Raw genomic sequence first — 24,635 nt, forward strand, 5'->3', positions numbered from 1 at the left:
TGTGGAAGTCCACACTTCTTAACGTTGCCAAGTTTGAAAAACACTGGGTTAGAGCAATGATTCAGAAGAAGAGATTGGGATTCTGGGATCATACAGACCTGAATGATGGACTACTGGCCCAATATGTACTGTATTTACAAAGACTGGAAGAATGTGTTTGGCCAAAGCATGTGAAACTTGATCAGGAGGACTTTACATTGAATCTTGGGGCTGGTGAAGCAAACCTATACATAAGAACTTATGTGCTACAGGGGTGAGTGGCAATAACTGTACTAGAAACTATTAAACCACTCAGTGAAAATCAGGAAAAGCATTAATTCATGAAGTTCACTGCCTTCATTATTTAGATACTTAAGCTTGGATTATGGGAGTTAAGTGGAATGAGCTTGAACTTTTGTTATAGGGCACCAAATGATTTAAAGGTATAGCTGAGACCTGCTAGGATGACTCATGTTCTGAATACAATAATTGAGAGAGACAACTTGTTCAAGAAGAACATTAGCAATAGAAAAGGAGGAGTTATACTGCCTTGTGAAAATATTGACATTTGCACAGAAATCCATGGGAATGGACTTGATGGCACTGTTGACAGCATCGTAGTTAAAATATATGGAAGATGGAATGCAAGAGCACTGTTGTTAAGTGTCCACTTCCAACTCTCCAGGCAGGAAGATTTGTATAGTTTCCAAAAGCAAAAGAAGCCTGAAGGAATAATAATGGGGAATTTAGTTAGCCCCACCATCTGTTGGGTATCTCTGGCAAGCATGGTCCTTCCAGGAAATTTCTGACCTGTGTTGTTGACAACTTTCTCCTTCAGTCAGTGTAGGAAGTCAGAAGGGGATTGACTATCCTTGACTTGATCCTAACTAACAGAAAAGTCTTAATAAACGAAGTGGAAGTAGTGGGAACTTCTGAGAAATAACCATGTAATGCTGTAACTCCAACAGTCTCTTATCACTGGCCATGTAAGCTGGGACTGATGTCAGTCCAAAATATACTGCTAAACCTTCTTAGCCATTACATAATGTAGATACCATAAATATATGGGTAGCTCCATGGAGATAATTATAGGTACATATATGCATGGATTATGATAGATGCCAATGATAAAGATTCATACTCTAGGAAATGGGCACTTTATATATATAAAAAGTTAGCTTGGGCACAAGATTTTTTATGCCAAGATGAAAACTTTAGGTTGAAGAGACCCATGGTATCTAAAATGCTACCAAAGCTGTAATTGCTATATTTGAACACTTGAGGGTGCCCCTAGATTTTCAAATTATTAATATCAGGGTCTTCAAGTTGAATAGAAAAATGTGTATTCTCAAAGTCTTAAGGGAAAGCATGAAGATGCAGCAAAAATAAAAAGGATGTTCTGACATCTGAGATTGTGATTGAGTCATTATCCAGCAAGCATTTACACAATCATGTTAAATAATATACTTACAAACAGGGGAGGGAATGAGAAGAGAAATTGATTTTTCCCCCCTGTATTTGGGAGAAAAAGGTATTCATATACTGTATGTACTGAAAACTTTTATGAAAATACCTTAAATGACTATCCATATGCTTAAGAAAATGTGTTTGAAGTAAGTGGTTGTAGATATTAGAATGATTTTAAAATCATAATTCAAAAACACTATCGAACAAAAATCTGAAGCTTGCATGCATAATTTATATTTCTTACAGTGCCTCTAGCCCTGCACTGAACTCAAAGTCATTCTTGGAAAACAATGTACAGATTCTGTATTTTCCTTCAGTGAATGGATTGAAGAGAGTGGCTACAGTCCAGGGCTTGCTTTGGATGTGTGCCTGTATACCCTGAAAAACAAGGCACCCTGAGGTGGTAGTGAGCTAGAGGAAGTGGTGTAACAACTTCACCCAGTTTGTATGTATTTACTTGATATCCTGTACTTGGCAGCCATTTTTTTTTAGAATGCCCATAACATGCACTTGAAAGTTCAAAAAAATTTGAGAACCTTGATCTAATTGTGGTGATAACATTGATTTCAAATAAATACAGTGAATAGTGGGGAGAACTGGCTGTACCCATCTTTTCAAACTGGTGTCCTTCAAAGATGGTGAGACTGCATCTTCCAGTCCAGTGTTTCTCAACCTTAGCAACTTGAAGATGTCGGGACTTCAACTCCCAGAATTCCCCAGCCAGCATAGCCAGCATAGAATTAGGTGAGAAACACTGTTCCAGATGCTTCAGTCAACTCCCATGTTGCCTAGAAATTCTAGGTCCTGCAGTTTCAAGGAGACCAGACTGGAGAAGGGCTTGGTGTACAATGGCTGCATTTGCACTGTTTGTAAGTGTTCCCCTTGCTCCACCATTCTGGAACAAAATATGATTTGGTTTTCTAATTTGATTTAAGCGTTCTGTAGAGAGTTTAAACTTTTTTTAAATGGGAAAAGCTCTTCACAGAATAAGGGTTTGTGATAACAGCTGCATTGTGTGATGTGATAAATGGAAGTACATGGATCTGAATATAAATATCCATCCATTCATTAAAATAAAGTAACTTTATTGCCCTCAGGGTTAAGAGACCCTTTTGTGAGAAAAATGGGATTTTGCAAAAAGTTAGCGGGCAGTAGCTTCAGTGAGAAAGTGTCAGGGCAGCCACGCTCTGAATAAGACTCAGACTCACTTAGGAGGTCTAAGGATTTCTGGTTTTATTAGAAAGGTGTGCGTGCAAAGAGAAAGACGGGAATCCTTATGTGGTGACAGGGTGCCCTGTTTATACTTTGCTGGCGGACGTTGTGCTTCTCTACCCTCGGGCCAGGACCGGATGGGTGCTTGAGACTGCGATGTGTCAGCTGATGGGCGATCCCGGCGATCTCCTTTGTCTCCCTGTCTTCGTCCGGACCGGGTGCGTCCCCTGAAGGTGTTTCCCCGATCTTCTGATAGGCGTTAACTACTGTCTGATGGGTGCTCCCATTATGTTGGGCATTACTCTGTGGACATGCGTGCCTGAGGGAGGTGTGAATGCATCCCCGGGGGGAATGGGAAGGCATTCCCCTTGCCTCTTGATGGGTGCTAAGTTTGGTCTGAAGGGCTTATCTATTGTGTTGGGGGTTCCCTTCTGGATATGGGTGCTTGAGTGATTTAGGGATTATGCTTATCCCTTCCTCTTACCTAATGTGCATGTTCCCCGTTGTGATGCACATATGCCTTGCAACGGGGAACATGACAGGCAGAATAAGTCTCTGCTTGATTTTCTTTGAACTCCCCTTTCCTCCAGAACTGTAATGTTATACATTTGTTCATGGTACACAACTTTATACAACTTGGTGCATCCAGATATGTTGCATAAACGCCTCATAATTTCCAACTAGTATGAGCCATAGCCATGAGGACATTATCATCCTGACCAAGCTATAGTTATTATATATACTTGTGGTGGTTCTAGAGAGCCAGTCTGGTGTAGTGGTTAAGGCATCAGGTTAGAAACTGGGAGACTGTGAGTTCTAGTCCCTCCTTAGGCACAAAGCCAGTTGGGTGACCTTAGGCGAGTCATTACCTCTCAGCCCTAGGAAGGAGGCAGTGCCACACTGCTTCTGAAAAACCTTGCCAAGAAAACTGCAGGGACTTGTCCAGGCAGTCTCCTAGAATCGGGCACAGTTGAAAGGATTAAAAAAAAATGTTCTGGATGGAGAGCTACATAAATGATTTTCTAGTGGTGATTGTATACCTAGGTTCTCTCTCTAATTAGAAACTGAGGTTTTGTAGGTAAAATCCTCTTTTCTAAAAGGTGATGATCTTTTAGCTGGGATGTTGCAATCTGCTATCGTCTATGAGCAAGTTGGATTGGGTTGGGAGATGAGGACTTCCTGTTGCAGGGGCTGATCCACACAATCCTAAGTATATGCATATCCAAGCAGAACTGCAGCCAGATACATATAAAATGAGATATGAGTTTCTCAAGCAGGATTATAGATGAATGGGTAGGGACCTAAACTTTCTATCAACCAGCAGTGTAGTTTCCTGCATTCAGCCCCTCCCTAGGATCTACACTGCTTTTATTTTCAGCTGTACTTAAGAGGTACCCCCAACATTTGGTGACTAAGAATGGCTTGGGTTGAGAAGAACCTGGGGAGCTTTTTCAAGAACCCTTCTGCAACAGGATAACAGCAGTTCATTTCAATTAGTTACCATATTTTATTCTAAAAACTGTTTTTACCATTGCTTTTTAGGGGACTTGGAGAAGAGCTAGGTGTACACAAGTGAAATTGCTGCTTTTTGTCTCTAGGAGGTTCAGCACAATAAGGTCATAATTGACCAGAAAGCAAACAGCACTCTGTTAGGAAATGTAGCATTCATTTAGTATCAAGCAAATGGATTTTTGCTTGCCTAGCGGAATGTCCTTTTCCTGCCTTGCATCCCCTAGCCTGTTCTATAGGATCTCCCTACCTTCCAGAGCAGATTTTGGATGCAAGTAGAGCAGGTGAGAATTATTGGGTAGATGGTCTAGATATCATCCATGCATTACATCTTGTATTAAGTATGAAAAAAATATTAAATAATTCAAAACTTAAAATTCATATGAGAACAGTCTGGTTGGTGGCAATTTATGAAACTCTTAAATAATGTAAATTAGTGCAAAATTAGCTATATAATGTTATGTATTGGTAAATATGTGTGAAATGTGCTGAAGTGAATCTTACCATCACGTACCACTAAAGATGTAATCTAAGGGCCAGAATAGGAATGGGGTCTAAAACTTTCTGGCTGTTTTACTTTTCTGTTTGTTGCTAGCAAAGTGTAAGTTCAGCGACTGGCCCAGAGTCACTCAACTGGCTTTCCTGCCTAAGGGAGGCCTAGAACTCACAGTCTCCTGCTTTCTAGGCCAGCACCTTCACCACTACACCTAACTGGCTCTCTAGATGTGAAAATGAAAAAAAAAAACAGGCTGATAGAAGACAAAAGTTTCTTTTAAGTTCTAGAAGCTTTCTCTCTCTTCATTCATAAAAATTCATAAAAGCTCTCCTTTTGTAGTCCTTGGTGCTCGCTGAGCTTGGTGGTTTGCTTGCAGACTTTTCATTACCTGGCTAGGTAACATGATGTTACCTACGGTAGTCGGGTAATGAAATGTCTGCAAGCAAACCAAGCTCAGCGAGCACCAAGGACTCCACAGTTCAACCATGAGCTATGTATATTCTCTTCTATTGGAGCTTTCCTTTTATTCATCCTGTTGCATTATATTAGGCATGCATTACATTTCTCCACGGTTTGGGCCATATGCTCTCTTCCCAGCAGAGCAACAAAAAGCTTTTGCGCAAGTAATATATGAAAAGCCGCCGTGGCTCCCTTCAGCTTTTCCTTGCTCTCCAGGGATTTGACGTATCCCATAGGAAAAGACTGAAAATAAATTATGTAGTAGTAGTGCTGGTGGTGAACGGCAAATCCGATGTTCTAAGGATCAAAACACCATTGGAACCTGGAATGTAAGATCTATGAGCCAGGGCAAATTGGATGTGGTTATTGGTGAGATGTCAAGATTAAAGATAGACATTCTGGGCATCAGTGAACTGAAATGTACTGGAATGGGCCACTTCACATCAAATGACCACCAGATCTACTACTGTGGACAAGAGGACCACAGAAGAAATGGAGTAGCCTTCATAATTAATAGTAAAGTGGCTAAAGCAGAGCTCAGATACAATCCAAAAAACGATAGAATGATCTCAATTCAAATTCAGGGCAAGCCATCTAACATCACAGTGATCCAAATATACGCCCCAACCACAGATGCTGAAGAAGCTGAAGTAGAGCAGTTCTGTGAGGATTTGCAGCACCTACTGGACAACACGCCTAAAAGAGATGTTATTTTCATCATGGGAGACTGGAATGCTAAGGTGGGCAGTCAAATGACACCTGGAATTACAGGTAAGCATGGCCTGGGAGAACAAAATGAAGCAGGACATAGGCTGATAGAATTTTGCCAAGACAACTTACTCTGCATAACAAACACTCTCTTCCAGCAACCTAAGAGACGGCTTTATACATGGACTTCCCCAGATGGACAACACCAAAACCAGATTGACTACATCCTTTGCAGCCAAAGGTGGCGGACATCTATACAGTCGGTAAAAACAAGACCTGGAGCTGACTGTAGTTCCGATCACGAACTTCTTCTTGCACAATTTAGGATCAGACTAAAGAGATTAGGGAAGACCCACAGATCAGCTAGATATGAGCTCACTAATATTCCTAAGGAATATGCAGTGGAGGTGAAGAATCGATTTAAGGGACTGGACTTAGTAGATAGGGTCCCAGAAGAACTATGGACAGAAGTCCGCAACATTGTCCAAGAGGCGGCAACAAAATACATCCCAAAGAAAGAAAAAACCAAGAAGGCAAACTGGCTGTCTGCTGAGACACTAGAAGTAGCCCAAGAAAGAAGGAAAGCAAAAGGCAACAGTGATAGGGGGAGATATGCCCAATTAAATGCAAAATTCCAGAGGTTAGCCAGAAGAGATAAGGAATTATTTTTAAACAAGCAATGCGTGGAAGTGGAAGAAGAGAATAGAATAGGAAGGACAAGAGACCTCTTCCAGAAAATTAGAAACATCGGAGGTAAATTCCAGGCCAAAATGGGTATGATCAAAAACAAAGATGGCAAGGACCTAACAGAAGAAGAAGAGGTCAAGAAAAGGTGGCAAGAATATACGGAAGACCTGTATAGGAAGGATAACAATATCGGGGATAGCTTTGACGGTGTGGTCAGGGAGCTAGAGCCAGACATCCTGAAGAGTGAGGTTGAATGGGCCTTAAGAAGCATTGCTAATAACAAGGCAGCAGCAGATGATGGTATCCCAGCTGAACTGTTCAAAATCTTGTGAGATGATGCTGTCAAGGTAATGCATGCTATATGCCAGCAAATTTGGAAAACACAAGAATGGCCATCAGATTGGAAAAAATCAACTTATATCCCCATACCAAAAAAGGGAAACACTAAAGGATGTTCAAACTATCGAACAGTGGCACTCATTTCACATGCCAGTAAGGTAATGCTCAAGATCCTGCAAGGTAGACTTCAGCAATTCATGGAGCGAGAATTGCCAGATGTACAAGCTGGGTTTAGAAAAGGCAGAGGAACTAGGGACCACATTGCCAATATCTGCTGGATAATGGAAAAAGCCAGGGAGTTTCAGAAAAAGATCTATTTCTGTTTTATTGACTATTCTAAAGCCTTTGACTGTGTGGACCATAACAAATTGTGGCAAGTTCTTAGCGGTATGGGGATACCCAGTCATCTTGTCTGCCTCCTGAAGAATCTGTATAACGACCAAGTAGCAACAGTAAGAACAGACCACGGAACAACGGACTGGTTTAAGATTGGCAAAGGAGTATGGCAGGGCTGTATACTCTCATCCTACCTATTCAACTTGTATGCAGAACACATCATGCGACATGCTGGGCTTGAGGAATCCAAGGCTGGAGTTAAAATCGCTGGAAGAAACATTAGCAATCTCAGATATGCAGATGATACCACTTTGATGGCTGAAAGCGAAGAGGAACTGAGGAGCCTTATGATGAAGGTGAAAGAAGAAAGTGCAAAAGCTGGCTTGCAGCTAAACCTCAAAAAAACCAAGATTATGGCAACCAGCTTGATTGATAACTGGCAAATAGAGGGAGAAAATGTAGAAGCAGTGAAAGACTTTGTATTTCTAGGTGCGAAGATTACTGCAGATGCTGACTGCAGTCAGGAAATCAGAAGACGCTTAATCCTTGGGAAAAGAGCAATGACAAATCTCGATCAAATAGTTAAGAGCATCACACTGAGAAGAAAGGTCCGCATAGTTAAAGCAATGGTGTTCCCTGTAGTAACATATGGCTGCGAGAGCTGGACCATAAGGAAGGCTGAGAGAAGGAAGATCGATGCTTTTGAACTGTGGTGTTGGAGGAAAATTCTGAGAGTGCCTTGGACTGCAAGAAGATCAAACCAGTCCATCCTCCAGGAAATCAAGCCAGACTGCTCACTTGAGGGAATGATATTAAAGGCCAAACTGAAATACTTTGGCCACACAATGAGAAGACAGGACACCCTGGAGAAGATGCTGATGCTAGGGAGAGTGGAGGGCAAAAGGAAGAGGGGCCGACCAAGGGCAAGGTGGATGGATGATATTCTAGAGGTGACGGACTCGTCCCTGGGGGAGCTGGGGGTGTTGATGACCGACAGGAAGCTCTGGCGTGGGCTGGTCCATGAAGTGACGAAGAGTCGGAAGCGACTAAACGAATAAACAACAAAAGTAGTCCTCAGCACACTGATTATTATTATTTTATGTTTCTTACAGCCACCCATTCCCATAGACTCTGGATGGCTTACAAATACAAAACAATAAAAACATACAACCTCACAGGCAGCCTGGACCAAAACAATCAAACTACAACAAATCAAACCAAATGAGCAGCCCCATAGTACAAAGCCAGTACTGAAGAACTTTTTCAGTTTTGCTTTTCATGTAGTCCTCCCTGGAGAAATGGGGTAGAGTTTTCCAATTACTCCTTGCATATGACTTTGAAGACTGTTGCAATTACGTTACTTCATGCAGCGCATGAAACAGAAACAGTCCCTTAGTCCAACATCAATTCCAGTACTGTCCACAATAGAGTCATAAAGCTTTCTTCCAACAAGTTTCTTCTACCTACCCCCAAAAACAGATGCAGCATGTTTAAGTGGCACAAGAAATTGGTGCATAATTCACAAGAAAAGGCAGCCAGAGTCTTTTCTCATTAATTTAAAGGCTTATTCCTCTCTTTAAAAAAATGGCTGTGTTTGCATTTGCAGCTGTTAGACTTTGCTTCTCAAAATCTTTTTTTTTTTTCAGGGGAGTGTCAGAGCCCTAGACATTTCAGAAAGGCTTATCTCAACAGACTCTGGTGGTATCTGGTGGCTATTGAACTCAAAAGCTGAAACCTGTAATTATTAAAAAAAGCATAAATAACGTGATGTTATTCTAGCTTCACACCCACCTCTTTTTGCTTGGTGATTATTGATTTTTTGGGAGATGGGTTATGTTTTAAGATGTTTCCAGCTTTTAACTTGAGTCAAGGTTTCTATGAAGGACAATTTGGACACCTTTTCTTTTTGGTAATAACTGTTAGGATGCCTCTCTGATAATCGTAAATTAGGTGTTGAAAGCTTAGGTAAATACGTACCAGGCAGGGGATATACCATGATCATGATTTTGAGCTTAGGAAAAAACTAAAGATCAGGGCAGTTATTCAGGACCTAGGAAGTGAGTTTCATCAGTATACCTGGATCTAACATCAGATATGATATTTGTGCAGCTTTTATGCAGAATACTGTAGTCACTAATGCTAAGCTACTCCAAGACATATCTTCCTTTTTTCTGATCTCCAAGGACTGCTTCATTGCAGAGAATTCTGATCTGTAGCAGCTTGTATTTTCCAAAGCATTACAAGAGTCCTGTGAAATACTTAATGCTTTGTCTATTTAGAGGCAAGAACTCAGTGTACAAATGACAACTGGAAATTGTGAAACCCACAGTAATGCTTGCTTGCACACTTACATGTGTGTGACTATGTTTATTACAGTATTGTAAATGTTCCTGTAATATTCTGGTTTGCTTCTGAACATCAGAATGCTTGACTTGGGCTATTGGGTCCTACAATCAGCTTCAAGAAAATGAGGAACTAAGGTCAGAACTATAAAGTTAGGGTCTGTTTTCTACGAAATTGTAATTGCAGAGTTTGTGTGTGTGTGGAAAATAGACATTGTTAACTTTTAGAAATAAATACATGTCAGAACAAGGGAGTTGGCGAAGCAGCTGTAAAATGAAAAAAAGTCTATTTTTTCTTACTAAGCTTACCTTCCTATTTTTTTTTTTACTGTTTTCTGTTGTTAGCTTTCAGATCAATAAAACCTATCTGCGCAAAATCTTCTGGATTATTTTTGTTTTCCCATTAGTAGAAAATAGTTGCAAATGTCTAAACCTAAAGTAGTTTATAGCTCCTTGAAATTTGACACTGTACATATATAATTTTTTTAAAAAATGGATTTGTTTAAATGTCTAACATCACATCAGAGGTGTTGCACTTTTGGCTGTGTTATCATTTGCCCACTCACCACCCTTTTAAATACAGTTTTCCAGATACCCAGTTATTTTTCCATTGGCAATGGATGCTACATGTCCCCTAGCACTGTCTGCAGTTTAAAAATTCCTTGATGGCGCAGACTTCTTTCTCTTTCTTAATTCTCCAGCTTTTATAAAAACAGGACAAGCAGTCCTGCTGTGCTGAACTTGTTGACATCAATATGCTTGCACAAGGTAGAAACTAATTCACAGAATAATAAGCCACAGAAGCTAGGATTTCTTTAATTACCTGATAAAATGGGAAGAATTCTGCACGGAGAGGTCTTCTTCCAATTTAACTGTGAACATTTATTTTTCTGTTTTCATATCAAATCACGCTATAATGTTAAGCTAATTGCTTTTTATTACTTGGGCTAGGGTTGGGGAGACCCAGATTTAAATTGACACTTAATCATGAAGTTCTCTAAGTGAGATTGGATCAATAATTGTCCTCAAAAGATTATTATGGGGATTAAATAAAGGGGAGAATTATGTAGACCACTGTGGCTCTTAGATGAGACATGCTGATGCCTGCAGATGCCAACTAAACATACTCCACTTACCTTAATTTTTTAAAACGTTCCTTTGATTTTTTTAAAAAAGGAAATCTGGCATCTTATAAACTAGCAGTCTCTGGAATTATCGTTATTTTTAAAAATGTCTCTGCAGTTAACTTCAGAGGCCTGTTTTCTAAGAACATCTATGAGACCTGTATGAGGCCCAGAGGAATTAGTAGAAATGACTATATTGATTGATTTGGTGTCATCAAGCTTAGTGGCAGCCATAGCCAGATTTTCTCCAGGACATTCTGTCTCCAAGCTGGTCCTTCAGGTCTTCCAGTAGTGCACCCATCACTGCTATAATTGAGTGAATCCCCCTTACTTCTGGTTGTCCTCTTTTTCTTTTTCCTTTTACCTTTCCCAGCATTATAGATTTCTCCAGAGAGCTAGTTCTTCACATAATATGAAAACAGCATTAAGAGGGCAAAAATTTGTTTTCAGCAGGTTAGTTTGAAAGTTAAATGTTTCTTTAAAATTGAGTGAAGTGGGGCAGGGAATTTGTGAGGTGCCAAGACTTGTCCATGGGCATCAGGTCTGGGAAAAACACACTGCTGACAGCTAATCCTGAGAATTTCAGAAGGGTATACAGAGGAACATATAGTGGACTGAGCTGGCACTTTGCTATTCCTCTAGAAAATATGCATGTAAGATGGAATCTTTTGAAATCATGTCTGTTCACCCAGTCATTTATAGGATAACAGCTACTCCAAGATCAGACTTGTCTTTCAGATTTATTTTGGTTTTTAATGAAATATTTTTATAATTGTTTTTAAGGATTGTTGATTTTATTGTTATTTTTAGATACAATTTGTTTTATTCCTTTGCTAACAGAAACAGGTTCCTCCATGAGTATGAGCTGTATAGAAATAAAATTTATTTATTTATTTATTAAATTTATCACTGCCCATCTCCCCAGAAAAGGGACTCTGAGCGGTTAAAATGCTAATCATATAAATCTGTCAAAAAAATTGAATAGGTTTTTGCTCTTATGCTACTACATTTAATTATCTTTTGATCCCTTCTCCAATTTGATTATGCATTCCCTCCACATACAAGCTTGAACATGCCATTTGGATAGATAACTAGAGCCTGATGAAAATACCTTTTCTGCCATAGAAATGGGAACACCTGCATAATCAGTTTTCTTTACTCAACCAGTTGATCATTCCATGGGTGTACTTCATTTAACATTAAATAGTTCTTTTTATATAAGAACTGAAAAAGATGAAGACCAGACTAGCTGCATTAGACTTGGATCATTAGCGGCAGTAGATAACAAGTGCAGATTGTTCATGGTTAAGCTCTTAGATAACTTGATTTCTTTTCCTAATCTCTACATTAAAATCTCAAAGTATAATATTTGATGTAAGAAGCTAACTTTAAAATAAAAGTCTAAAGTTTTGATAAGCCATATGACATCATGTAGGGCTTTAGTTTTCCTAGGGAGGGAAATAAACATTTATAATGATCACTGAAAAATTCTTACCAGACAAAAGCCTTACGTAATTTCTAACTTAATCGCGTCTTCATTTTCATTCCTGGCTCAACAAAATGGCAGTTCAGATTAATTCTGAGCTGTGAGATTTCAAACAGTCCTCAAGAGTCTGCCAATGTTTTTGTGAGGAGTGGGACCATCTGGAAAAATGAGATCTCTTATCTGGCTTAGGTGTCCTTGACTTTTCTGCTAAAGTCTTTCAGAGCTCTAAATCCTCAGTGGGGTAGACTTCAGGAAATCTCAGTTTTATCATAGTAGTCCTAATCTAACCTTATCTAACTTAATCATATTCGATTGCTTAAATGTTGATGGAAAAGTTGGATTCTGATGAACTAATTGAGCTTTGCTTAATCTCATCTCAATGCCATTTAAAAATCTCATAAGAAACCATCCTTATTCTTGCCTTGACATATCAACTTTGTTATATATATTCTGGCACATTTTATATTGGGAGATGGATTTTCTGTATATATATAGATTTAAATTCTGCAGTTACCTGAAGAAACTGATCGTTATTCTTGGCTGAATTTACCAGATTACTCAATGGAGAAGATGGAATTGCTCCCTTAGTCTGAACTTCATACCATGGAGACAGTACACTGTTTAAATCAAGATTCCCCTAATTTTTTATGGGAGTCCTATTCAAATAAGATATACCCTGGCTAATCTTTTTAATTAAAGCATCACTCAGAGCATAAAGCTTTGATAACATACTACATTGCTCAGGTTGTGGTAAATTGCAGAAAGGTTCTATAAATATGGCATCCTTTTGCCATTATTTATCTCTAGTAGACTGACTTCTGGGTTCATCACCTCTTCTATCAGAATAAGAAACAAATAATTTCCATTAATATTAAAGGGATTCTTTAACTGCTTGGTACTGTCCAAACTACCTGTTTCAATCTGTAATTGGAACCAGATTTCTGTGTACCATCATACTTTACATCTGTGTAATGCATAGTACACTTGGTATAATATATCTCACTACTATACTTTTCTTGCATTGGCTGCACTATAATTATATAAGATTCCATTTTATAAAAATGTGTTTATGGCATAATCACTACAGAGGTGAATAATTTTATAAAATTTAAATGATATGGTTTATGATTTAAATGACTTGGGATACCTGTAATGATTGCCTATTCCAATAAAAGGAGTCTCATCAGTAATTACTAGAGAAAACTAATTTATTGAATGAATAGTATGCAAAGTACGAAGAAAGCTGAGAATGAGCAAAAGCGCGCCAAATACAAACTAAATACCCTCGCTTCAAACCCAATCCCGCCCCTCGCCCCACCATAGCAACCACCCCCTCCCAGGTGTTGGCAACCGTCACACATCGGCCTGGGAAAGTAACCTTGAAGACATGTCATAACCCAAACATACATTCCTGCAGAACAGCAAGGAGATTACAGCCTGGCACGGCTGAAATTCCCCTCCCCGCAAATGACAGACACGGAACAGGAGAGTGACATGTGAAACGTTATGATGTATTCAAACCATTGGAACGATGAACATGACAATACCTCTGTTCGAAAAGTCAGAATTTAAGGTGTGAGATGCAAATAGCAAAATGTATCTGTCAGACTAGGTCAAAATAGTATACTGTTTACTACTTAGGACACACACACAAAAAGGAACAGCACTGTTTTTATAAGGAAGGATATAGCAAAGACAGTACTTGGCAACAGGGCAGTCAGTGACTAAATAATATCTGTTAGACTTCATGGACATCCCTTTAATCTGATGGTTATCAAAGTTTATTCTCCAGTCACTGATGTAGAAGAAGACCATGAGTTTCATGGTCAAATTCAATCTAAAATCAACAGAACATGCAAGCATGAAATATTAGGAGAAAAAATTATTTAGACTGTATGGCCTAGGAAATAGAAATGAGGCAGGAGAATGACTTATTAGTTTCTGCCAATCCTTATTGCTAACACAGTCTTCAAACAACTTCAAACAATGAAAACAATGCCTATATACATGGACATTACCAGATCGAGTACCCAGAAATAAAATTAACTGTATTATTGGTATAAGTAAGTGGGAGAGCTCATTCCTTACAAAAAAGATGTAAGGCTGACTGGAACAGGTCACAAACTGCTCATGTGTGGGTTCCAACTAAAACTACCATGAAAGAACAAAACTAACTAGTTTTCACAATGTGACCTTGAAGATATATCCATCAAGGAGTACATCAGGGATCGCTCTGAAGTCCTGAATGTCACTGTTAGGCAACTGGAGGAATTGTGGAATAAAAAAGTTACTAAGGATGAATGTGAAAAGAGACTGCCAAAGATGGAGAAACAGAAGAAAGCAAACTGGATGTCAGAAGAAACCATGAAAATTGCCAAGAAGTGAAGAGAAGCCAAAGCCAAGAAAGACAAAAATCTCAGGAAGGAACTTAACAAAGAGTTCGGAGAGCAATTAGAAGAGATAAGTAGTATTACAACATTGGTAAATACATTGAAGATGGAAACATACATAGAAAAACAAGGAAAGTTTTTCAGAAGATTTCTGAACTCAGAAGAAGGTTTCAACCTCAAATTGGTATATTAAAAGACACCAATGGACAGATAGTAACTGATTCAAAGAAGATCATAGATGGAATATATTGAAATTCTAAATAATGGTGATGTCAACACCCAAGACCTCAGCACTCTTGTCATTACCAAGTTGAAAGGCTACAGGAATTAATGGAATATCTACAGAAATCCGGCAAGCAACAGAAGAACAATCTGTAAAGATTCTAACCAAAATATGCCAACCAACCTGGAGAATGACACAGTGGCCAACCGATTGGAAGAGCTCAATCTACATACCAATACCAAAGACTTAACAGAGTGTCCAAACTATCATATAACATCCTTAACTTCATGCTAGCAAAATAATATTTAGGACCATCCTACACAGATTAGAGCCTAACATTGAAAGAAAGATGTCAGATGTTCAAGCTGTCCTTAGAAAAGATTGAGGAACAAGAGACATTATTGCTGATGTACTCTGGATAATTGAGAAAGCCAAAGAATACCAAAAAGGAATCAATATATGCTTCATTGATTATAGAAGGGCCTTCAATTGTTATCGACTATATTAAGCTGTGGAATGTTCTTAGGAAAATGGAAATCCCAAAACATCCTCAGGCTGTCCCCATTTGAAACCTATATGCAGATCAAGAAGCCACAGCGTGGATAGAACATGGTGAAACATACTGGCTGCAGATCAGCAAAGGAGTGAGACAGAGATGTATATTATCCCCTTATTTGTTCAACCTCTAAGCTGGATATATATTGAGTGAAGCTGGATTAGAAGAAGATAAGCATGGCTTTAACATTGGAGGAAGAAACATCAATAACTTGGGCTCTACTGATGACATAAGTGGGTGAAAATGCAGATGATCTGGAGGCTCAAGGATCACAGTGAAAAGTCAAGGATCACAGTGAAAAAATGAAACTAAGATTAAATATAGAGGAGACCAATCTAATAATAACAAGTCCAGTAAACAGAATTGACAATGAAGATACTAAAGTGATGGATACTAAAGTTTCTGCCTTTTAGGATCAACTTTCAACAGTAAAGAAACCAGCAGTCAAGAAAAATGCTGCAGGCTAGCACTTGGTGCGGTTGCAGTGAATGGCTTGAAAAAGTTGATCAGATGCCGTGCCATGTCTGTACGTATTACAATCAGAATCCTGCAGGCAATGGTTTTCCCTGTGACACTCTATGGAAATAAAAGTTGGATTCTGAAGAAGCTGGATAGAATATTGACAATTTTTTGAAAAGGCTTCTGAGAACACCATGGATCTCCAAGAAAATAACAAATTGATCCTAGAACAAATTAACCCAGAGTTCTCACTTAAGGAACAAATGACCAGGCTCAAATTATCATATTTTGGACATATTATGTTAAGACCAAGTTCTCTTGAGAGGTCAGTAATGCTGGGAAAGGTAGAAAGAAAGAGGACAACCAGCAACTGCAATGGGTACAGTGTTGGGAGATTTGAAGGGCTGAGTTGGGTACTTATCACCCTGAAGAAAGATTAATCTATGTGGTCACTAAGAATTGACACCAATTTGGTGGTATATATCTAAGATGGGTTAGCATTCAGATACTGATTAACATTGGTTTGAAGTGGTTAAATGTTTGTGCTAAGTTGCTTAAGTTTAGCAATGGGCTGATCAGGGAGAACAAGCTTAAATCTAGACAAGATAAAGTCAGTTTGAAAGTATAGGTCCTCATTTAGCACCCACAATTGGGACCAGCAACTCAGTTGTTAAGCGAAATGGTCGCTAAGGGAAACCATGACTGTGCTTATGATCTTACTTCAGCTTTCCTTTGCTTTACAGACCTGCAAAGGTCATAAATGCAAGGATTGGCAGTAAAGTGTCATCATCGTTGTTACTGTGAATGGTTGCTAAATGAGGCAGTTACTGAACGAGGACTGCCTGTAGACTCAAGAACACAAGAATAGGGTACTCTGCATAGGAGTGCATTTTGATCCTCAACTGTCACTGGAGGCCCATATGGCAGCTGTGGCATTTGGGATTCCAGCTTTTCTCAGGTGACCCCTTTTCTCTATTATTGAGGCCTGCAAAGGTTATCTCACTGCCAAGGCAATGCTCCATGCCACATTGGATGACATGCTCTAGTCCTTTGTCACAGTAATGCAGAGCTTTGGTAAACTCGGTGCGTTGTAGGAAATTAAAAAGATATCTAGATCCCACTGACAGGTACTGTTGTTGTTGTTAGTTGCTGTCAAGTCATTTATGATTCATGGTGACCCTGTGTATAACAGAACGAAATGCTGTTCGGTCTTGCGCCATATGCCTGCCTGTTCCAATGTTTGCATCCATTGTTGCTGTAATTGTATTACAGCCAGAATGTTCCCTAGAGGTGAAGGTAACTAGGCAGGTACTAGCTAGATGGACATAAAGGGCCTTGGCTCAAGATCTCTGACAGCTCTCTACAAAAGTGGGCTTTTAAACCTGGCCAAGCTCTGTGTATACAGTATTTCCCCTGCACAATGTTCCATTCAACATACAGGCATTGGGAGATAGGCAGCAGTTGGATTTTAGGATCAGGTGGTGCACTGTTTCCTTCTTTACACATTGCATATTGTGGAGCCTTTGCTGAAACACTTTTCTTTATAAAAAGAGCACATTTTAATTATTGATTACATGTACTGTTTGGGGGATAGGATTTCAGTGACAATGTCTCCTATTCTCTTTGAAAATATGTAACGCTCAGTCTTTCTCCTCACTGGAATAATTTCCTTTTTTGGGAGGCAAAAGTACAGGGCTATCTCATGTGTGTTGAGTACTGCTGTCATACATTATTGACACAATTAAGCTGATCCTCCTCCAGATCTATCAATCTTGGTTTGATGTTGCCAGCACACAGTGTCTGGCTTATTGCTCTCAGCTAACCAGTTGTGGACCAGACTTTTATAGGGTGAGGCTTACGTTGTAGCTGAAATACAATTAATCTCAGCTATGCAGTGCTTAAAGAGAAGGGATAATAAATGACTTCCATTTTTAATGCTCTCAGAAAATAGTCTTGTGTCTCAGTGATTTTGGTGGGAGATGGAAGTTGCAATATAGTACAGCTTTCTTATCTGTTAGCAAATAAGATAGCAGCAATGGTAAATGATGCTTTTCATTGTTGCAGCAGATGCAAGCAAGTGAATGTCAGAATTACTATCAAAAAAGAAAAGTTTCATACAATTTCCCTGCCTTCCTATAAGGCTGCTTCAGCTTTGAATTTTTTCCTTTTTCTCTGTTTGTTCTGGTTAAACTTTTCTCTGTTTGTCCTTGACTCTGCCTTTCCCTTTCAGCCGCTTAACTCCATTTGCACCACCAGAATATGGTGAACAGCTGTTTACTTGGGGGCCCAGAGAAGGCAAGCGTATCTAGATAGGTTGTCCCCATCCCAATGGCCTAAAAGTTAAGTCAAGTCTGACTGCATGGATACATCCATGTTTTTTCTTGGCCACAATCTGGAAGCAATTTACCGTTGCTTTCTTTGAGTTTTTTGAGTTTTTTTTTTTAAACAAGCCTGGGGTTTCCTTGGGGTCTCTCATTCAAATCCCAACCAGGTCCACTTCTGCTCAGCTTTTCTAGGAACAGGTTAGGGTGCAGCCACCTCCTGTGATCCCAGGGGATTAGAAGAGAGAAGTAGCAAAAATATCTTAAGTATATCACCATTCCAAGGTCTTAGAAAACAATATTTTAAAGATCTTTTTGCTTTTCCTGTCTCCTAGAGACTCAATACTTGTTGCAGTAAATTATACCAAAAGTTCAGTGCCCAGGGCTACAGCTCCCATCCCGCTGAACTACTGATATCCTCATGGCTGGAGAAAAGTGTGAGCTCTCCCATCACTGGGAGCAAAGGCTTCCCATTTTAATGGATAGACATTGTCACAGTTCCAGAAATATGGCAAATATTCTCAGGACAGGGAGAATATACAGTCGTTTTCTTTCCTGCCCAGGGAGAATAATCAATGGGAAGATAGCAGGTTCTTCATATGAATCAGCCCTGAGATTCTCAGAATCCTGTGACAATCTCTTGATGGCAATTTTGTGTTTTGTTGAACAACCATATCCATCAGATCCTAGTGCTTATTTAACGTAACTCCTGATTCCATTTTCTTGTTCTTTGTTCTCTAAATGGATGGCTTTGGAATCTTAAGTTCTCATCAACAGAACTTGACTTATGTACCCACCAAATTAAGATGGGGAAATGGTTGGCATGTAAGTTGCGAAAAGAAAAAGAAAAGAAAGTGGTATTAAAGTTACAAGAAGGAAATACTGTAATAACAGATAATGCAAATATGCGAAAAGTGTTTCATCAGTATTATTCTACTTTATATAAAGGCCAAGAAATTTCCTTGGAAAAAGTGGATGAATATTTACATAAACAGAATTTACTGAAGATTATGGAGAATCAGAGACAAATTTTGAATAGATCTGTAACGATAAAGGAAGTGTGTGAAGCTATTAAAAAGACTAAAAGAAGAAAGGCGACTGGTCCAGATGGGTTGCTGGCTTCTTACTATAATGTTTTGAGGATGAACTTTTACAACCTTTGCAACAAACGATGAATATTATTTTACAGCATGGAAATATTCCTGATAGCTGGAAAGAGGCTAATACAGCATTAATACCTGTATTAATGCTGTATTAGCCCCTGTAAAGAGGCCCAGGACTTTAACCAGAAATTATCGACCAATATCTTTATTGAGCAATGACAGTAAATTGTTTACCACGATTCTGGCTGAAAGGTTGAAAATAATTTTACAGAACTTTATTCATGAAGATCAATGTAGGTTTTTACCTAAAAGACAATTACAAGATAATATTAGAAATGTTTTGGATAGTCAGGAGTATTTGGAGCAACATAATGAAAAACAAGCTGCATTGATATTCTTAGATGCAGAGAAGGCCTTTAACAATTTGAATTGGATTTTTTTGTTTAGAGTTCTGGAACATTTGAATCTTGGAGATAATTTTATTAAATTGATAAGATCAATTTATACTTCAAGGAAGCACAAATAATTGTTAATGGGGAACTAAGAATGTCCGTTGTCTCCACTTTTGTTCATTTTAGTTCTTGAGGTACTAAATAGAGACATAAGACAAGATGAGAGAATCATGGGAGTTAAGATTAAAAAAGAAACTTATAAATTAAGGGCATTTGCAGATGACCTGGTGTTAATTTTGGAAGACCCACTAGAGCAGTGATGGCGAACCTATGACACATGTGTCAAAGGTGACATGCCACAATGTTTTGGGTGACACGCCAGCGTTCACCAACATCCAGCAACAACTATTCTCCTTGTTTGGGTTACCAAAGAAACTGAACAAGCAAAAGGCACTGCAACTCCCCTCACCCACCTATCTTCCCCCCTACCCCACATCTCTGCCCTTTTGGGCCACCCAAAATTGGTTGTATTATGCTTATGGACTTTTTGCATAAAAATGAAAAAAATGAGCTTGCGATTTATGGTTTTGATGATTAGACAGGATAGATTATAGAAAAAAGTCATGATGTAACTTTAGAGAGAGAGGTTAAAATATAATTGTACTTAAAATTTCTGTAAAGAATATTGGAAGCTACTTCTTTATATCTTTCTATATTTCTTTCTATATTTTTTTCTACTTCTATTTTCTTTTCTTATTGTACTCTTAGATTTTTCTGTTATTTCTTTCTTGCTTGTTTTCTCTGTTTTAATTTAGTTTGTATTAGTTCTTATTGCTTTTAAAACTTACAGACACACACACACAAACAGATAGAACTTGGCTTATGTGATGCTTCCATTGTTGGGATGAGAAATGTCTATTTCCCTCCTTCTACAACATCACAATTTGCAGAAATGATATTTCTGATCATGGTTCATGTAATCGCTTGCCTTACAATATTCCATAAAGGCAGTTTTAGTTGCATTATATGTTTATTTTTCCACATCATCTTCTCTCCCTATTTCTATAATCTTGTTAATCAGTGGTCTGATCTCAGTTTGCCTGCCAGCTCATGTGTTTATGACAGTTTCCTTAAACTTTTGAAATAATTGTATATCCCTCTCTTTTTTGGAAGTGCGAGTGGCATTGATTGAATGGCAAAGCAGTACATTTTGCTTTTTATTTATTTATAAACATTGTTTTTCAGATTTTGACTTGAACTCTTTCTGGCACTGGAACAAGTTTGCAGATTATGTGCAGTGCGTTCTGGCTTTCACTGGGGTAACAGGATGCATCACTTACCTTTCCCTTGACTCCGGTATCTTTGTTGAAACCCTGGGTTTCCTTGCTGTTTTCATTGAAGCCATGGTGGGTATCCCGCAGCTCTACCGTAATTATCAAAATAGGTCAACTGAAGGAATGAGGTAAGATTGTATGCATGTATCATAACTTCTGGCTCTCTTGACATTAAATTGTTTTCTTCACCTAAGTGACAGCCCCAGAATTTATTTTAACTAAAAAACACACACACAGAAATACCATATATACTTGCGAATAAGCCCATCCGCAGATAAGCCAACCCTCAAATTTGTAATCAAAATACCATGAAAACTGTACCACATGCAGATAAGCTGACCCTCAAAATTTTAATATTTTAATTTTCACAATTGGCTTATCCATGGGTGGTGTACTTTTCATGGTATTTTGGTTAAAAATTCAAGGGTCAGCTTACCCATGGATGGACTTATTTGCAAGTATTTATGGGTAGAGAGCCAGTTTGGTGTGGTGGTTAAGGCATCAGGCTAGAAACCAGGAGACTGTGAGTTCTAGTCCTGCCTTAGGCACGAAGCCAGCTGGGTGACCTTGGGCCAGTCACTGTCTCTCAGCCCTAGGAAGGAGGCAATGGCAAACCACTTCTGAAAAACCTTGTCAAGAAAACTGCAGAGACTTGTCCAGGCAATCTCCGAGAATTGGACATGATTGAACGGAGATACAGATATTTTAAAAAGCATTACCATATACACTTGCATATAAGCCCATCCACCAAACCCAATTTTTGGTGTGTTTTTTAGAGCCTAAAATTCTTGTCTTATCTGCGAGTATACAGTATGTCCACAATTCTGGCTCAGCTCTAATACTTTGGGAACACCGGTGGTAGAAGATTGGAAAAAGCTCCTTTTTCAAAGCAAGAATTGTGGGACTGAAATTGGGAGTCAAGATTCAGAAAAACCACCCAGAGTCCCTCTTTGAGGGAGATGGGTGGTGATGAAATTTGATAAATAAAAATAAATTTAAAAATGTAATAATAGAATACAGTATATGTGACTCTGTGTGTGAGTGTGTGTCTGTGTGTGTGTGTGTTTAAGAGTCTATGTAATTATATGTAGTATATACAATCTTAAAAGAATTTCCAAAACTAGGAAATACACTATTTTCTGTGTTATAAGCAGAGCTTTATATAGTCTTGAATTTTCTACAAGCTTGAATGTAATGATGCGTCACAATCTCCTGAACTTCCTTTTTCTTCTTTTTAAATAAGCTTAGTTTATTATTGGCTTATACTCTAGGCGGGGAAGTTCATATATAGACTGGTCTATACAATACAAAAATTATGTGATTATTGGCTTATACTCTAGATGCGGCAGTTCATATGCAGACTGGTCTACACGATATAAAAATTATGGCTATGCACTGCACATTTTGAAAAAAGTAGAAGGAAAGTGCTTCAGATGTCATGTGAATGTGCTCTCTGCTGTCCATTTAATCATCCCAACTGGTTTCAGGCTTTGAATGAAAGGGCTGTGTTCATCCAAACCAGAGGTTCCAAAGCACTTCTGAATAACATTCAAAGCATAGGGTAAAGGTAAAGGTTTCCCTTGACATTAAGTCCAGTTGTGTCTGACTCTAGGGGGCGGTGCTCATCTCCGTTTCAAAGCCGAAGAGCCGGCATTTGTCCGTAGACACTTCCGTGGTCATGTAAACAGAACGCCGTTACCTGCCCGCCGAAGCGGTAACTATTAAATCTACTCACATTTGCATGTTTTCGAACTGCTAGGTTGGCTGGAGCTGGGACTAGCAACGGGAGCTCACCCTGTCACACGGATTCAAACCGCTGACCTTCCGATCGGCAAGCTCAGCAGCTCAGTGGTTTAACCCGCAGCGCCACCACTTCCCTTATTCAAAGCAGACATAGCCCTAATATACCCACAGATATCATCATTAGGTTGTTTGAGTGGATTTTGCAATAGATTTAGCATATATAAATGTAGGAGCTAGTACTCAAATCAATTTTTGTCACTGAGATGTGGAACAACGCCTACTTTCCCAATATTTGGAAGTTGCCAGTGGAGACTCTTGAAAAGTCTCTTAACATTTGTGTGTTCACCACAGATAGTGATCTATCGTTCCACGGAGATATTTCTATTCTTCATGTCATAAAATGCTGATAAATTCAATTTTCAAAGTAGAATTGTAGTCTAGTATAATGTTCTTGTGGATGTGTACCCTGCTTATTATGGTAGTTACCCTTGATATGCTGGCTATGTGTTGTTTTCTTAAAACTGGTGTCTTCTAAAAAGCCAAACTGACCTATGCATCTATTTCAATGTGCTGACTTTTTTTGAGGATATAAGGTGTGTTATTCTGTTATACAGAGAAATGCTGTATAAGTATCTGCTGCAAATGGATCTGTATTTATTTCTAAGAAGTATTTCACTGAAGTATTTCATTTTCCTTGAAAATGCTTTTTTTTTTTTCAGGGCCTCATTTTGCAACCTTTTTTGTCATTTCAATTTTTCCAATCAAAGGAAAACTTTTGAAGTGATAATTTGGGGCTCATCACTCTTTCCTCCCTCATCGATGCCTGAGGCAGTCTTTGAATTTGGCAGAGCTCTTAGCTCTGAACTAGCTGCACGATTTCTTTCTGAATGCTTGTTTTGCATCTGCTTGCCATCTGGGAGCAGTAAAGTCTTTTACCCTCAGCCCTCCGTCTTACTGTTTTGATGCCAGACCTGGTTGTCTTTTGCAGTATTATCTTAATTGTGCCTTTCATGAATTCTGTTGTTTGTTACATTATGCTTTCTCTATCTTAATGATATGTTGGGAACTGAATTAATGCTATTCTCTTTCTCTGGTTCTGCTGTTATTTAAAAGAAAGATAGAGCTCTGCCTGTACCAGCTTGTTTCCTATACAGCATTGCAATATAGGGGTACAAAATTTACATTCTAAATTGCATGCCTTCTAGAGGAAAAAGTGGTAATATGTATATACTATGTCAATTGTACAATACTGTAGTAAAACACTGCAGCCTTTTTGTGGTGGGGAGTTCTATTTAAAATTCAAAATACATGTCATCAACAGTGGAATAGAAAGAGTTCAGAAACCCCATTAAATTGGCTTCACTATTTATTTAAAAAATCTCTGGAGACTATTTTATCTTCCTTTTCCCCATTAAGGTGAATGTCATCTGTTGTAAAGGAATGTGGATGAAGAGGTGTAGGAGCCGTTAAGGGAGGGAAAACTGCCAATTCTGTCCACAGAAAGTGAATGAGAGAGAACCAAAATAACCCTGCCTTGATTCTACTTGGTATAAGAGGGGGCAGAAGGAAATACTAGCAGGCTTTCACAATTCTCTTATTCTACCCTACAAGAATAAAGTAGCATTCTTGTAATCCTTGTGATATCTGTTTCCCGACTTGGCTATCTCAAAGAGCTGACAAGAGTTCCTTTTACTTTCAGCAGTTCAGGATGAGCAGACACTGCAATGAACTGGGATGTTGATGGTTGGGCTAGATTTTGGGGACTTTTTCTCCATCTCACCTACCTTATAGGATTATTCTGAAGACATCAAATGGGGGTGGTAGGCTACAGTGTACACTGTACTGAATGCCTTGGAGGAATAGCAGGGTATAAATGTTAATAGCAGTCTTAAAGAGTTTAAAACAGAATATTCCTGAATGCTAGGAATTTGATTCATGAGAGGAACATGCATGTGTGAAATGCACGTAAT

General features: G+C 38.8%; 1 protein-coding gene across 2 annotated transcripts in view; it reads left to right on the top strand.

Moving 5' to 3' along the window:
• Positions 1 to 24,635, top strand: part of SLC66A2 (solute carrier family 66 member 2) — a 66,132-nt gene that overhangs the window by 24,754 nt on the left and 16,743 nt on the right. For both annotated transcript variants that reach the window (XM_063299010.1, XM_063299011.1), the window contains one exon: positions 20,834 to 21,050. In XM_063299010.1, coding sequence (XP_063155080.1) covers positions 20,834 to 21,050 — 217 coding nt within the window. The remainder of the gene's footprint in view (positions 1 to 20,833; positions 21,051 to 24,635) is intronic.

This window comes from Candoia aspera, chromosome 3 (genome assembly GCF_035149785.1).
Source record: "Candoia aspera isolate rCanAsp1 chromosome 3, rCanAsp1.hap2, whole genome shotgun sequence".
Classification (NCBI taxonomy): domain Eukaryota; kingdom Metazoa; phylum Chordata; class Lepidosauria; order Squamata; family Boidae; genus Candoia; species Candoia aspera.